The sequence below is a fragment of the Ascaphus truei genome, chromosome 8 (assembly GCF_040206685.1).
Source record: "Ascaphus truei isolate aAscTru1 chromosome 8, aAscTru1.hap1, whole genome shotgun sequence".
Taxonomy (NCBI): domain Eukaryota; kingdom Metazoa; phylum Chordata; class Amphibia; order Anura; family Ascaphidae; genus Ascaphus; species Ascaphus truei.
Window position 1 is genome coordinate 8,488,691 of NC_134490.1, and position 17,983 is coordinate 8,506,673.

Here is a 17,983-nt window from a genome sequence, read left to right on the forward strand (position 1 = left end):
CATACGAACGTTTTGTTTTGGGAAAACGGGATAGAGTTTGTTTTTTTGTTTTGTTTTAATTTGCCAAAGTTTTTTCATTGGCAGTATTTGAATGTAAAACATTTTTTTTTCTAATTGTCCCATTTCTTTATGTCCATAGATACGACCCCATATTCCACGGAGCGATCTGAGCACTTTAAACCATGTAAAGATAAGGATCTTGCATACTGCCTAAATGACGGAGAATGCTTTGTGACTGAAACTCTAACAGGATCCCACAAGCACTGCCGGTAAGTCAAACATTTACCATACGCTGATGCTGTAAATCTTATGGGGACCTAAAGGTAAGTCAAATGTTTACTTTTTGAATATGCCACTTCATAAAAAAAAATCCACAAAAGGCAGTGTCCTAGTAACGACTGAGTTTCATCTCAGTTTTAGTTTTGGGGTACATTTTGAAATGGGTCATATCCACTGTGAGTTTTTCAGCGTTTCATATTTTGCATTTTACAGTTTGTTTAGGTGGAGAAAAGGCGAAAAAAAGACGCAAATGATTTTTCAGGTCTTGGCTAATTTCATAAACATCTCTCACATACCCTTCACAGGTGTTTGGATCTCTTTATACAGTCACACTAACATTTGGGACATGTAGCGGGACAATATCACACCTCAGCTGGGGGATCACTGACACATTAACACATTTTTTTCATAATGTCAACTTTTGTGTTTTTCTCCTTGACGTTGACTACTGTATAATGTAAATGTATAACTAGGTGTAGATGTATATATTAACTCTACAAACAGTACATATATTTCATTGTTGGTCTTATCTGTGTTACCCCCCTCCCCTTTGGCAGAGACGTGGTCAAAGAGCAGCTGTACCATATTTACTTATGTAGCGCTGGAAGATGTCTCATGGGCATGATGGAATAATGCATGAGTATGGGCCATAGTGCACAAATAATTATGCTAGGCGCTACATTACAGGAGTACCATCTGTAAATTGCTCTGACGCACACGTGTGAATGACCCTTAGTACGTCCTTTGAGGGTAATATTTGACTACAAATAACGAGATAAGCTTACCCAGATAATAATTTATGGAAACAATCTTGCACAGCTGTATACCATATGACTATGTTAGTGATTTGTCTAGATCAATAAGGAGTTTCTCTTTACAACTACAAACTTCATAACACTTTACTTTGCTCTGCGTGCTCATTTGGCTGGGGGTATAATCAGCCCTCCCAGGCAAAAAATCCAGTCGTGAATAGTTGAAGTGTTATTGGATAACATGGTATCAGAGCATTGTATTAACAGAGATATCGGAAGAGAAAGACGCAAAAAAAAAAATACTGAATGTTGTAGATTCAGGCTTTTTAGGCCAAAGTTTATATAATATACCAACGGAATCATCACCATGAAAACAAATATCACAAACACTTTTTTTTCATGGTTGCAGTAATTTATTTTTCTCGGACTTATCCATGCACGAGTAATCATTCATTTCTGTACATCAATGCCCTGACTTCCATTTTTGCTGTTCTCAACAAACAGGCATTTTTAATTAACTACAGTATCCAGAGTTGGCAACCGTGAAAAAATTGACATTGTCCTTTTGAAATTTTTAAGGAATGATTTGTATTCTAATGTTTGCAAGGCACAGCAGTGACCTGACAGTGTGACAGCTAACAAAGTACTTGGTAGTGTGGGGCTCATGTAAAGCTGCAATGCCTCTGGCTTACCCCTTTTGGATAAGCACGCAGGACTGATGAAGCACATTTTTTAAAAAGCCTAAAAACTAACTAAGAACCTGAAAAAACGCGGGTGAGGGTAATGAAAATACCATGAAAATATTCAGTATTTTAATACACTGGGATAGAAACAGTTAACTTGAGCTACAAGTTGTCTTCAAAATACAGTAAATTGGTTTTAATGCAGGTCAAGCCACTGACCTAAGTGGTTTTTCTGTGGTTTTATAGGGCTGAGTTTATCTCGGGTCAAGGCCTGCTTTTAGGAATCTGGCGTCACAATTCTTCTCTGATAGTAGAAATAAATGGAAACCTTCTATGCAGGGTTTCTCAACTTCAGTCTTCGACTGAGCTACATGTGCTGAAGAGGGGAGATCCTTGAGGACTGGAGTTAAGAACCCCTTGTCTAATGTATCTTGAAAGGCATTCTTGGTGTTCTGCAGAATAATGCAGGGTGTGGCTAGGATGACAGTCCAAGAGTTTGTAAGTTTACTAAATGTGAAATATCATGGATCTGACAGTGATTCACAAGAATAACAAATAGATCTTTGCAGCATTTGCAATCATACGAAACAAACAACACTAAACGCTACATGTGTATGAGGCTGAAAAGGACAGATATTCATTTGTCACTCAAAGTTAGGAGTAAACTAGTAACAAATAGTGTCTTTACATGTGGAAAACTCCCCCGGACATATTAATAGGAATATAGATATTGAACATAAAATGTCCCGGCATTTATTTTTCCCTAATAAAAAGCACTAAAAGCATCATTACAGCTTAATGAGATGAGGGTGGGGTGTGGGGAAGTATATGCCCAGAAGGTGGGCTGATGCTGTGTTCCAATGCAAGAAGGATAAGATATAAGACATGCAAGTGATATATGAAATTAGAATTTAACAGAGGAGTGTCTTATGCCAACAAGATAGTGAATTGTCTTCTTTTATACTCCAATGGCCTCTTTGAAAATAACCTGATACATGTTATGTGGTAGCGTAAATGATTTCTTAGTTTATACTTTTATTTTGAAGAAACTGTCTGAATTTATTGTATTATATGTTTTTTTTTCAATAATATTTTTCTGTAATATAAGCACTGTATTTATGTATATTAAATCTAGAAATATAATAAGTAATGACTTTGGGCTCTGATTGAACTGTGCACATTTTGTAATTATATTTTCGGACACATTTTGCTACAACAGATTTGTGTGTGTCCAGTGCATATTTTCTTTAGTAAACAAGGACCAAAGACAAGTAATATTGTGATATCTCTTTGGTGGTGGTAGCGAGTAAAGATATATATATTGTGACAGAAACCAGGGGATGGTAATAAATTCCGTATATAGGGCTCCCAGGATACTAGACAGTTTCTATCCTGTTTGACCTGGGAGTGCAGCCTTATAATACATACACTCCATCCCACAGTTTGGCAAGCGCTGGAACTGAGGGATGAGAGATCCAGACCAGAGTTTGTCTGCTGCCTGATTTCTGTCACCTGTCATGCTAATTAGGAATCAGGTATGAAAGACTGATTTCCTGTTTGCTCTGGTCTCTCCACAAGAGCCAGGAGGCTGGAAGGCTGCTGAACTACAGAGGGGAGAAGCCTCTTCCCCAAACAGGTTCAATCTTTCTGTTCATTTGTGTAAGACTGCAAAAGTACCGTGTTTTGTTGTTGGGAGTGGAAAAGCCACTTCCAACCCTGAGTCAGGGATATCTAAGTTAAGTTATCGCTCAGGTGAGCAGCTTTTGTTTTGATCTGTTTTCTGTTGTATGCACTGTGGCAGTCTCAGTGCCTGGGACTGAATAAACCAGGCATAGCCTGTTTAAAGGAACAGTACGTGACGCCTCATCATTTAACCTACCCTAAAAGACCGTGTTCTAAACAGTCCCGGACAAACGACGGAGCCCTGGAGTAAGCCGTTTGTCACAATATATATGACACACGCACAAAAAGGCAGTTGCTCACACTATATAAATAAGTGGTTAAGCCAGACCCAAAAATTAATACAGAGAATCCTGAGAAAAAAACATTTCTAAACAGGATAGCCTGTTACTAAATAACTAGGGAAACACTGGTGGTGCTGGGGGAAAGAGAAATAAATATAACACACAAAAAGACTGAGACAATCCCCAAAATAGCACTCTAAATATACCACAGAATAACCTAATATAAAGAAAAAAGACTTGGATTCTAAGTCAAAATAGAAAAAGGAAATGATTTCATTTGCTGCCTAAAGTGTGTTTATGTTTTTAATGTTACTGTGTCTTATTGCTCGTTATTAAAATAATTTCCTTTTTCTATTTTGACTTAGAATCCAAGTCTTTTTTCTTTATATTAGATTAGTTATTCTGTGGTATATTTAGAGTGCTATTTTGGGGATTGTCTCGGTCTTTTTGTGTGTAATATATATATATATGTAGCCCTTTTTCTGAACCCTCCCAAAGGAACTACTGGTCACTGTACAACACCTGTGGCTCCAGGAGATCTGAGCCTCCGCTAGCTGGGAGCCTGGGGTAACACTTATACACTTACATAGCGCAGCGCCTCCACTTACCCAGGATCCCCGTGATGTGAGATTCCCCTGGGCAAGAAATACAACAACACACATATATGATGCAACCAGTTTTACTATAAGATAATGCACGATACCTTATCACTCTATCTTATAGCAATATAACCCAACACATATAACCTTACACTATAACAGTATAACCTTAGTGGCTCGCCCACTCATCAGGAGTAACATCTCCGTCCCCTCACCGCGTGTCCCACAAACCGTGTCCATATATATATTAAAGTGATGGTATAGGCTCAGTTCTTTAACCACTCGCTCAGTGTTCCGATAGAGTTTAGCCTAAGGCGGGATCAGCGCCTGTTGACCGGTGTTAGTACCTTCCGGTCACAGCGGTGACCGGTACCTCTTCGTAAAGGGTCAGATGAATCAGCGGTCTGCCTACTGGGTCTCAATGTCCAGCAGTCTGGTCCCAGACGACTCGCCAGCAAACATGCTCCGCATGCTTGTCCCTTTGTCCCTAGCTGGTACTCAGTAAGGGTGATGCTCGCTACTACTATCCCTGCTGCACAGCAACCTTCAGTGACTTCCGGGAACACTTCTAGGGGCCTACGGGGTAGCCTGTCCTATGCAGGTGGGTCACTGACCCCTGCACCCACTCTACCTCTCCCTTCACCACCCGGGTCCCCTCTGACTAACGTCTCCCTAACCTCTGCAGCAAACGCACTGCACTCACACTGAACCTGCAGCAACCCACTGCACTCACTCGGTACCTGCAGCAACCCACTGCACTCACACAGAACCTGCAGCAACCCGCTGCACTCACACGGAACCTGCAGCAACCCACTGCACTCATTCTGTACCGGCTTCAACCGCACTGCACTCAACCTGGTACCTGTAGCTACACTGCACACAAACACTGTGCCTACTTGTCAGCGCACACAGCACTGACAGCCGTGACACTGACAAGTCTGCACACTCACACCTAAGGGCAGGGTCCCTAACCTATGGGCCGTCCCTCAGTACTCACCCCCTACCCTGGAGGGGATTGGGGCCTGCCTGGGATCTGGGGAACCTTACCTGGTGTAGGAGCCACTTGCTCCCTACACCCTTCCTTCCCCTTCCTGCTCCCAGCTCCAACTGCCATTGCCACAAGCCCGCGAAATGTTTCAATATCCTGGGCTGAGAATCCTTGGCCCTCATTGGCCGCTCTGAGGCACCTGGTGCCTGCCTCCCTATGCTTCTTGGGACTTGTAGTCCCGTGGAGGCTGTCTTTGTATTGGGGCCGCGTGCGCGCTTGACCTGCGCATGCGCAAGTCCCTACTGACTCCTGTAAGCCTTCTGCGCATGCGCGAGCACTTGTAATGGCGGCCCCCGCTAGCCGGTTGCGCCGCCGGGACTCCGGGGACTCCGAGCGCTCCTTGCTCCCGCCCCCACCCTTGTGCTGTGCCGGCGGGTCCGTCGCTGCCTCCGGCGGCACCCGCGATCACTCGGCACGCCATAGAGGGGGTCCCTGGAGGCAAATCAAGACCGGGGCTACATATATATATATAGTGACGGATTGAGGGGGAACATTATTATTTTGAGGGACCTTGCGTAGGTAAAAAATATCTCAGCTAGATATTGTATAACCCTTGTAACATATACAAGTCACATGCTCTCAGGTGTGTCATATGTGATAGTGAGTAATTAAGTAGTTTCTGAAATCCTTCTTGAAGAGAGACGGTATCATTTTAGTTTGAGAGCCTGAACAGAGTAGCCAGATTACGAATACAGGGCAGAACAAAAGCGTTATCTTTTTTTAATCTTAATCATATAACATTAATTTACACTTTACTTATTGATGAGGATGGACAGGTTTTCGGTTCAAAATGAACATGTTACCACATCCTCTGATTGCTTTTATTGTGTGTTTATTGTGTATATATATATATATATATATATATATATATATACGTCATAATCATAGAAATATTAATACAATAATGAAATAAATACAACATGTGTTAAATATATATTTCAGATAATACAGAATGATCTAATCGGTAAGGTATTAAATGAACACAGAAGAAAAAGGGGGAAGTACCTAATTCATATGTATGCATATATGTACTCAATATGAGTGTGAGAATACACTCAAAGAAACAACGAGGAGAGGGCCAACATATGTGTATATAAAGAGATTAATTGTCTCATAGAATACCCCAAGGAAAGATAGATGAGCAGATAACATATGTATCCAAGATCTACAGAGTCTCTGACCTAACCAGGCTGTGCAATACAGTCACTAACACCTCACTTCTCATATTGTGAGTTGAAATAGTGATATAAATAATCTAAATATAAATGTATAGTGATTATGATAAAAATCGTGATTTAAACTTATATGTGATTGTATATCATTACCACCCTGTGTATATTAATATATATATATATTACACACACACATGCGTGCGTGTGTGTGTAATGTACGGCACCGCTGTGAGCACGCGACCTACATACGGGACATGGGTTAATACTCACGGTCACAAGCGCTCTCACTTTTCACCTCCATGGACAATATCTCCCCTACAGGACAAGGGTTAATACACAACTCACAAGCTGCCCCACTCTTCCCCTTCGCAAAGGCCCCTCAAATGAGTTAACATCTGCCCTAAAACCGTCCCAATATTCCACCGTCACGAACAGCACAAAAGTTGGTACGTGACTTAGATATGCAGCCAGGGTTAATACACACTGGTACTCTGGCCAACTCACCTTTTGCCTGCGCAAGTTACCTCCAATTAGTTAATATTAACCCCTTATTCAATTGCAATCATATCTATACGCTGCCACTACCTGGGATATGCAAATAAGATGTAAAATTAATATTTGCCAGGGCCCCGGGTCCCTGTTTATTATAGAAAAAACTATGCACTTTAACACATCTGTTGCAGCAAAATGTGCCCGAAAATGTAAATACTCTCTCCAGAGCGTATAGCAGTTCAATAAGAGCCCAAAGCATTACTTATTGAAAGTTTAATATATATATATATATATATATATATATATATATATATATATATATACAAATATAACTGTATGCTCATCTGCATGTCTTAGGCAGGTCTGCAACCCCGCCTTTCCCCATCATCACCCAGCATACAGCACTTCCACTGCAGCAAGGGATTCTGGGAAATGACATGCAAATGAGCACACAGTGTCACTTTTTGCCTCAATAACCATTTTTAACATGGTTCCCTATAGGCTTAAGCTTGCTGCATGGTCACAGCTTTGAGCACAGCCAGGGTTAAGGTGCATACCCAGAAAACCACCCACAGACAGCTGTTTCGACCTTGATGGGTCTCATCAGTGTGGGGTTGATTTTACTGGGAATGCAAGAGAGGCTATGGGATAGGCTAAACCATAATACTGAGTTAAGTTATGGTGAGTAAAAAAAGTGACAAAAACCCTCCACAGGAAAGCAAATATGCAAATATAACTGTATGCTCATCTGCATGTCTTAGGCAGGTCTGCAACCCCGCCTTTCCCCATCATCACCCAGCATACAGCACTTCCACTGCAGCAAGGGATTCTGGGAAATGACATGCAAATGAGCACACAGTGTCACTTTTTGCCTCAATAACCATTTTTAACATGGTTCCCTATATATAAATACAGTGCTAAGATTACAGAAAAAGTATTACAAGAACCTAAATTTACAATAAAATTCAGAAGAGTTTCTCAAAATAAAAAGTATATAACATATATATAAAATAAAACCTATACATCACCATATGTTCCCCAGAGTGGTCACTGGTGCAGGAGATGAGGTTCACGCATTTGATCCAATGCATCTCTGTTGAAATCTGAAATCTTTTCTCAGACTTAAATACATTCTTTAACACAAAAAGACAAAAGCGCAAACGCACATAGTGAAGTTTGTAAAAATATAGGTGTATATTAATTAGGGTATAATATCTGCGTACATCAGATTAGTTGGTAATAGACATTTCATGTACAATACATGAGTTTACCACACGCTGCACTGCCACTTCCAGGCCTCAGATGGTCTCTCTCACAGCATCCAGAACCGTCTGTCACAGCTGTAGCATGGGATCTCTGCCGCACTGCTGCCTTCCTACCTATGTGGTATTATCTGCTCTGGACTGATTTCATGCCAAAGCTGCACTCGGCAAATTGCAGTAAAGCCACCATCACGCTTTACGCCTCAACCTCCCTTTGCGGCCAGTCGCAAAACCCCGCGGGACACGTGACTCTCTAACACACTGCTCCGAAGCATAGTGGCGGTCGGAGGCAGATCCTAGCCGCGAGCGGTGGTGACGGCAGCGAGTGGGGAAGGATATCGATCGGAAGGCAGCAGTGCGGCAGAGATCCCATGCTACAGCTGTGACAGACGGTTCTGGATGCTGTGAGAGAGACCATCTGAGGCCTGGAAGTGGCAGTGCGGCGTGTGGTAAACTCATGTATTGTACATGAAATGTCTATTACCAACTAATCTGATGTACGCAGATATTATACCCTAATTAATATACACCTATATTTTTACAAACTTCACTATGTGCGTTTGCGCTTTTGTCTTTTTGTGTTACAGTTGCCTAGGGGTTTTTCCCCTGTCCATATAGCTGCAGATCACCCATCGAATTAGAGGTTGTATTTAGTTCTAAATTGACACAATGGTGGTGAAGGGTTAAAACACTAGAAATAATAATTTGCGCACTTTTTTTGTTTTGTTCTGTTGTATTCTCACTATATTTAGTGCTGCACTTATTTTCACTATATAATTTATCTGTGTAATAGTTCAACATCATCATGGTTTGGAGTTTAACTGCATGCAGAGCCAAACGCGAGGAGGCCTTTGATCTCCTCTTTGCAGAGGAGCCCAAAGTGACCAATGAGCCTAACAATGAGCAAACGTCCATGAAAGAAATGTTTAAAAACCTAGAAAAACTTCTTATCACAGAAAGTAAACAATGGTTTTAGAGACGTACAATGCAGAGATATTTAGACTGCGGTAGATTGCCTAGAGGCTTACGTATATTAAAAACCCCCACCTTTGGTAGGGACAACGAACACTTCATGAAGGAGTGGGTACGCATTTTAGATGAATGTTCTAATGACCTAGTGCGGTTAATAATATTTGAGAGAAATAAATCATTAAAAGAATTGGGAACCCAAATTGAAGAACAAATAAAAATTATGGAGCCCCTTATCATCGCTAATGATTGCTCTGAGCTGGAACACGAAGTGTGCATCAACTTAGAGCAACATGATGATGAAACCGTGAAAACCAAGCATTTTAAGTTTTATAGAGATAAAAACGACTATGACACTAACAAACAACGAACATGGGCCAAAGACAACTCTAAAGGAAAAGGGACTGACAATAAAAATGTGAATGAATCCAATGGGGATTCTAACAGTCGCCCTAATGGTAATTTAGAACATCAAATTAGCCATAGAATGAATGGAGAACAAAACGACAGAGGGAGACAATCTAGTGGCCATCAATATACAGATAGAAGGGAACAACCTAGGAGAGATAGATCGTATCCCCAAAGGGGGGGACATCCTAGGAACCCTAACTATAAAGGGAGAAATTATGATGAAAACTATAACTATAATAGAAACAGACAAACGAATTATCAACAACAAAATGAGTCTTATAGACCCCCTGTAAGGATACCAGAGTATACACGTGAGAGTCGCCCTGCACCCTCCCCTTCTCCCTCCTCTCCATCTCTTTTTTTAGATCTGATAAGGAGGAGGCATGGCTCCCCAGTAAAAGAATCGATAACTACAGAGAACCACAAACAGGTGATCTCAGGGACCAAGTTAAAAAGACCATTGCCAGAAGAGGGAAAAGAGGAGGATCCAGGGTCCAAAAGAAAAGAATTATAAGGACTCAACCTACCAAGCTTGATAGAGGTATTTTCAACCTCTCCACATTCATCCTTACAGATGATCAAAAAAGAGTCTTAAGTAAGGGACTATCTTTCTCTAAGACTAATGGGGCAAATTCATTTCAACTTTTCAAAGATCTTCATAAATTTATTAGGAATATCACACTTAAAAGACACTTTATTAAAACAAAAAATGAATCTAATAACCAAGTTGATACTAATAAAGAAACAGATAAAGATATTGAATTATCAGCATGTATTCACACGCCGTTCAAGACCCAATCCACTTTTTACCCCTATCAATCAAAGGGTAACCATGTGGATACCTTTTTTGATATGGTGTATAACGATCTAAATAAAATCACCAATAGTGCAAGGGAACGAAACATTAAACAGAACATGTCCAAGGCTGAAAATCTTGCACTTAAGTTTTTGCAGGTTAACAATCAACTCATTATTAGACAGGCTGACAAGGGAGGAGGTGTGGTTCTACAAGATCGCTCTACTTATGAGCAGGAAGCACACCGACTCCTTTGTGACCCTGTCTTTTACAAAAAATTAACTTCAGATCCCACAGCATCATTTCTAGCTAAACTTAAAGAACTTCTAGACGAAGCACTATCCCTCACAATAATAACAGATAAAGAACATGGGTTCCTATACAATAAGTCACCAAAAATACCGGTGTTCTATCACCTACCTAAACTGCACAAATCTCTATCAAACCTGCCAGGTAGACCAATAGTCTCAGGTATATCCTCACTGACGGCTAATCTATCCCAATATGTGGACTATTTCCTGCAAAGTATCGTAGGGGAGCTACCTTCATATCTAAAGGATTCCTCTGCGGTACTAAACCTTTTTGCACAATTCAAATGGAAAAGTACGTACAGGTGGCTGACGTGTGACGTACAAGCCCTGTACACCAGCATTCCACATGCAAAGGGTATTGCAGCAGTTGAGGAATACCTGAGACGAGAATTTAAAATCACAGATCTGAATAGATGGTTTATCTTACAAGCCATAGAATATGTGCTTAGCCATAATTATTTTCTTTTTCTTTCCCAGTTTTTCTTGCAGGTTTGCGGAACTGCTATGGGCACACGTTTTGCCCCCAGCTTCGCAAACCTGTATATGGGAAACTGGGAAGAAACTTTCATCTGGCAGGAGAATCCATTCCTGAAACACATAGTGATATGGCGTCGCTATATAGATGACATTCTCTGTGTGTGGGAGGGGGATGAAGAATCAATAGATAAATTCATGGAATACATCAATGATAACGATTACAACTTGGTATTCACCCATGTAACACACACAGAGAGTGTCAGCTATTTAGATCTGGACCTGAAGGCCTCAGAGGCAGAAGGGGTAACAACAAAAACCTTCTTCAAAAAGGTAGATACTAACAATCTCTTACTGGCCTCCAGTAATCATAAAAGAACTTGGATTAGCAATATACCTGGAGGCCAGTTCATGAGAATTAAGAGAAATTGCAGCAAGGAGGCAGACTTCGAAACACAAGCCCAATTCCTGTTTCTTAGATTCTTAGAAAGAGGATATAACTATAAACAACTTATGCTAGAACTAGAAAAGGTTAGAAAAATAGATCGGAAAAAACTGTTGATACAAAAAAAGAAAAGCCCTCTAAATGTAGATGAGGACAGGATAGAAGTCCCGTTCATTACAAATTAAAATTCCATGCACAGACAAATAGAAGGAGTAATAAAAAAACACTGGGGCATTATATCTACAGACCCCATTCTTAGTGGACACATTACTACATTCCCCAAGTTTATTTACAGGAAAGCACGCAGTTTAAAAGATACATTAGTCCCGAGTGATATTGGGAAAACTGTAAAAAATAAAGATGCATTATCCTGGATGAGTAATAATGTAGTAGGGAACTTCTCTTGCGGGAGATGCTGTATATGCAAACTCCTACATGGAGAACGCAAAACATTTAAATCCAATATAGATCATAAAGTGTACAATATTACTGAATTTATCAACTGTAATACCAAATTCATAGTGTACTTATTAGAATGCCCCTGCGGCCTGCAATATGTAGGCCGCACAAAACGTTGTCTGAAAACACGTATCCAAGAGCACGTGAGAAATATTAAACATGCATTACAGACCCATAGTGTAAGTCGTCATTTCTCGACCCACCATAACAAAGACCCCTCATCCCTGACATTTAAGGGGATTAAAACCATTCCCCAAAATAGACGTGGAGGAGACAGAATAAAAGATCTTTCTGTCCAAGAAACTTACTGGATCCACCAATTGCAGTCTCTAGGCCCAAAAAGTTTAAATGAAAACATAGACCTTTGGTGTCTATATTAAACATTTTGTATAAATAGGCCGTATATAGTTATGTGTCTTCAATTAGACTAGTGCTTGGCCCTATATATTAAATCTTTAAACATCTGCGATACCCACTCATATTAAGTATAAGGCAAATAATGTGTATATGTATCAGTAACACCTGTTTGTTTTATTTCAGAGCCTTTGAAATACTCACAATCATTGGCAATTTTACTGATGTAATTTTTATGAATGTATTTTATAAGTTGAATAAAAAGAATGTAATGTGTTTTAGCTATACCCTTGGACCAGCACTGAAATGGTCAACACACCAGAGCAAATTAAGGAGTAGGTACTTCAAAACACCCACACCTGTGGGATGATGCCTGGTGAAGATCAGATTGGTTTAGATACCTTTTGACTTTGACCAATCAAGTGGCGATCTAAGGGTATAAATATACTCTTATCCCAATGTATTTTATCCCTGAAGAAGAAGCGTAAGCTTCGAAACGCGTTGGATAAAGTTTTTTATAGCCCTAGAACTATATCTCCACAATCTATGTGGTATTATCTGCTCTGGACTGATTTCATGCCAAAGCTGCACTCGGCAAATTGCAGTAAAGCCACCATCACGCTTTACGCCTCAACCTCCCTTTGCGGCCAGTCGCAAAACCCCGCGGGACACGTGACTCTCTAACACACTGCTCCGAAGCATAGTGGCGGTCGGAGGCAGATCCTAGCCGCGAGCGGTGGTGACGGCAGCGAGTGGGGAAGGATATCGATCGGAAGGCAGCAGTGCGGCAGAGATCCCATGCTACAGCTGTGACAGACGGTTCTGGATGCTGTGAGAGAGACCATCTGAGGCCTGGAAGTGGCAGTGCGGCGTGTGGTAAACTCATGTATTGTACATGAAATGTCTATTACCAACTAATCTGATGTACGCAGATATTATACCCTAATTAATATACACCTATATTTTTACAAACTTCACTATGTGCGTTTGCGCTTTTGTCTTTTTGTGTTACAGTTGCCTAGGGGTTTTTCCCCTGTCCATATAGCTGCAGATCACCCATCGAATTAGAGGTTGTATTTAGTTCTAAATTGACACAATGGTGGTGAAGGGTTAAAACACTAGAAATAATAATTTGCGCACTTTTTTTGTTTTGTTCTGTTAAATACATTCTTAACTCATGGAAAACAATATAAGCCCCCCCACCCCCTTCGTCCCCCATCATAAATCAGCTGTTAGATTGACAGATTTATGATGGAGTAAAAAAAAAAACCTTTACAAATGGCTTTGAATCTTGTCTCAATATTTAAATGTACAGTACTCATAACTTTACTTAACTAATACATATACACACGTGAGTCACATCAATACATTCAGGCACTCATGGCGGACGCAAAGAGACCAAACATGACCGTCTTAATCCTAAATTTAAGTTACAAATGAATATCTGTTCCCCAGTGCCTGCCAGACCTCCCATATCTGGACCCCTTTCGCTCGTCACCCTGTCACAAATGCAAATATCAAAATTGTATACATCAGCATCGCTGTCAAGTACCTGATTCCATGTAATAAACCCTATAAACTATTTGTACTTTTCGCACCCAACTTCAATCAAGCCCCTTTGAAGCTCCCACAGATTCATGACAAGCCAAATATTGTATTTTCAACTTCAAACTGTAGCTCATTAACCCCTGAAGCACCAGAGGAATTAACATACCTAATATCTCATGATATTTTCATATATATGAGAGAGAGAGAGAGAGAGAGAGAGAGAGAGAGAGAACGAGAACGAGAGAGAACGAGAGAGCGAGAATGAGAGAGAACGAGAGAGAGAGAGAACGAGAACGAGAGAGAACGAGAACGAGAGAGAGAGAGAGAACGAGAGAGAGAGAGAACGAGAGAGAGAGAGAACGAGAGAGAGAGAGAACGAGAGAGAGAGAGAACGAGAGAGAGAGAGAACGAGAGAGAGAGAGAGAGAACGAGAGAGAGAGAGAGAACGAGAGAGAGAGAGAGAACGAGAGAGAGAGAGAGAACGAGAGAGAGAGAGAGAGAACGAGAGAGAGAGAGAGAACGAGAGAGAGAGAGAGAACGAGAGAGAGAGAGAACGAGAGAGAGAACGAGAGAGAACGCACGCACGCACACTGGCCAGTGGATACCTTATATACCTAAAGGATAAATGGCAACAAAAAAACCTGTACATGCTCTTGCTCACTGTTTGATGCTTCCTTCCACACAGCTGATCTTATGACGGCTGTAATGCGACTCCTGACACTATGGGATTGATCATGGGACTAATTAGCTATCCAGATTGCTTTCACTTGGTGTGGGTTTAGGTATATAAGGTATCCACTGGCCAGTGTTCTCTAGCACAACCCTGAATGAATGTTAATTCACACTTATACACATACATACTCTTTCATCACTTGCTCTCAGGAACCTTTTGACACCTCCAGCCATAAAACACATCCACACGGGGGAAGGACCAGCAAAGATAACATTCCAATAGACACTGTTTATAGTATAGCTTTTGCTTGCTTCATTCATTGTAACACCGCCGGAAGAAGAGATCAGTGTATCTCGAAAGCTCGCACAAATAAAAGCATTTCGTTAGCCACAGAACGGTATCATCTATTTATTTTTTGATTATATATATATATATATATATATATATATATATATATATATATATACATACTGTACATACATACACACACAAACTTTTGAGTTTATGAATAAGAAAAAGTTACATATTTTTAAATGTTCTCACAAATGTTGTCTTGGTTTGCAGTTAAACACTGCTTACTGTATTATCGTGACTCTCCCACTACCTTTATGCCTTTCCCTGCTCTGCCTGCATTGATGATCTTCCCTATAGCAAAGTCAATACTAAAACCGTAATCTGAGAAACACAGAGCCCCTCATCCTGTATTCTGCAAAGCATCTCTGGCAGAGAACTTTAAAGTTGCTCTGATGAGTAATATAAAACCATCAATGGCCAGTTAAGTTGCGCTTTTCTTGCTAGCGGTACAAGTTTATCAGTAGCAATGCTTCATTGCATTCATTCTCACGTTTCTATCAGCACACACGTTTAACAGCATTGTCTGAATTACTGTGCAGTAGACTGATAAAATACCATTAAGCATCAAATTCACCAGCAAAACCCAATTGCATTTTATTTGACTTTATGAAAAATGCTTTACAATATGTTCCTTTTTGCCAGACCGGTAATACTATTTAACTTGTTTATTTAGTCTTGTATTGACAGCTAGTGATATATTGTATGTTTCTTATTAAGGCAGATAGTAGATACTGTGAAATTGATGACACCTGTAGGAAAGAAGTGACGTTTATTGGGATATTCTGCAATAAAAATGTGTGTTAACGTAGTTACAAACAACAGCTTTTATGATTGAGAAGGGTGACAATCTTTGCTTAGTCCTTAAGGATCTCAACAAGTATGGTATACTACGTCATGAAAAACAATGGTGACGATACGGCAAACGTGTAAGAATAAACATTCAATGTTCCTTTAATACACTAATGTGTTTTTAAATAAACTATTTTCATTTACTGTGTTTGATTCTACAATTCAAACCAAAACTCTGCAATGGTTGCTTTAGTAAAGGGGTTGCCAACTCCAGACCTCAAGAGCTACCAGCAGGTAAGGTTTTTCAGGATATCCCTTCTTCAGTACATGTGGTGCAGTCTTTGACTGAGCCACTGATTAAGCCACCTATGCTGAAGCAGGGATATTCTGAAAACCTGTCCTGTTGGTAGCTCTTGAGACTGGAGTTGGCTACCTCAGCTTTAGTACAACCGATAAGAAAGGTAGAAAATATAATTTGTGTGGTTCTAACACTTCTTTTTCAAGGTAAATATAAAGTTCGGCGAGCTGATGATATTTGCATCCTCCGTTATGTTATTGAGGTCATTTGCTTCAGTCGTACTCATAAACCAATGATTTTCTTAACAGGAGGTTTACTGGTTGCCTTTGACATTAAAATATCCCGTATTATAGCACAGCTTCTCTACCTTCTAAACCCTTGCAGCTGAGTTTCAAGTTCAATCCTGTGCACGTTTCTGGAACGCCGCTAAGCTGGTAAAGCTGTGATATCAAGAAAAATATTTATTTTTACCACGATTCACTCGTCTGTCCTCACATGTATGTTGTTGCTCACGTTTAGGGAAGGGTTGTTATGCTGTAGTTTTGATAGGGCTCATATATTTTAGGATTGAAGAAAAAGGTTTAGAAACAAGAGTTCACCTACTCTTATTGTTCCCCCTTTATTTAACAGATATAGGAAGCAGGGGGTCTCCGGAGCTGAACCGCATTCCTTCCAGCTTGTTCCCAAAATACTTACCGGGGAAGGTGTTTCCTATACGGTACCCCTCCACGGGAAGCAAAATGGAGATTTAAATCTCTTGTATCACACGGGCCAATAGGAGGCTGAGACATCACCCGTGGTACCAGTAGCTTCCTATTGGCCTGCATGACGCTGGGGATTTTAACCTGCTCTGGTAAGTATCTTGGGAACCTGACATTTACCCAGTTCAGTTCTGTGGACCCTTTCCTTCCTATACATTTAGAAATAAAGGGGGGGGCGGGGAGAAGCCCAGAGGTGAACTGCTCCTTTACTACAAAAAGTAAAACAAGATACATTTGACCAAAAAAAAAATCTTTTTTTTTCACCCCTAATTTTCCACCTTTTCTGTAATTTCCATCCATTTTCAAGCTTTTCAAACAGGTAAATGCACATTTTGCCCCAGTTTTAAAGCCTTGAAGGAGATTTTGTTTTAAGTTACTAGACATGTTTTAAACTGTATTTTAGGGTGTTAAATGTTGCTGTGGCTGATGCCAGGATACTCAGAGATGAGTCCCGTTCTTGATGTGTTCTGACACAGAGCACCCTGCTGTGCGGATGTGATTATAAATAAATGATGATATCCTAAAATATATAAATGTTAGGGGCTCTAGGTACAGTATCAACACAGCACTGCTCCATTTTGGGGAGCGTAGCGGTGTCAAACACAAGAACAGTTTCTTGTGTCAGTTGCAGAACGTTAGACTTACTGTAGTCCCCTTCAGATCTGCAAAAAAGGGGGGAAAGAATGTGGCACAGATGCAGAAGGTGATACATTTCATTACAATAAATGCACCATGTAACTCCTCAACTCCTTCTCCTGTCCTGACACAAGCTGGTGCAGACAGGGGGAAAGCATACATGGGTGCAGGATGGAAATGCCCCAAAATGGCCTTGATACATGAAACACTTGATGTTTACAGATGTTGTCACCAGTTCCATAAACTCTATCTGCACGATAGGAGGTTACAATGCTAGAATTGTTTGTTTCTAGATCTGTATTGGTGCGTAGGGTTGCCAGGTGGCTTCTCCAAAAATGCTGGACATAATGGTGAAAAGTGTGACGTGCTTGACACACACACACAAACACACCTCCATGCTCTATCCTCATCTCCTTGGCCCCACTCCCAGGCTCCTGACATCCTCCTGATTGGC

General features: G+C 40.6%; 1 protein-coding gene across 3 annotated transcripts in view; it reads left to right on the forward strand.

Moving 5' to 3' along the window:
• Positions 1–17,983, forward strand: part of NRG3 (neuregulin 3) — a 573,294-nt gene that overhangs the window by 193,976 nt on the left and 361,335 nt on the right. For all 3 annotated transcript variants that reach the window (XM_075610456.1, XM_075610455.1, XM_075610457.1), the window contains exon 2: positions 140–269. In XM_075610456.1, the coding sequence (XP_075466571.1) occupies positions 140–269 (130 nt within the window). The remainder of the gene's footprint in view (positions 1–139; positions 270–17,983) is intronic.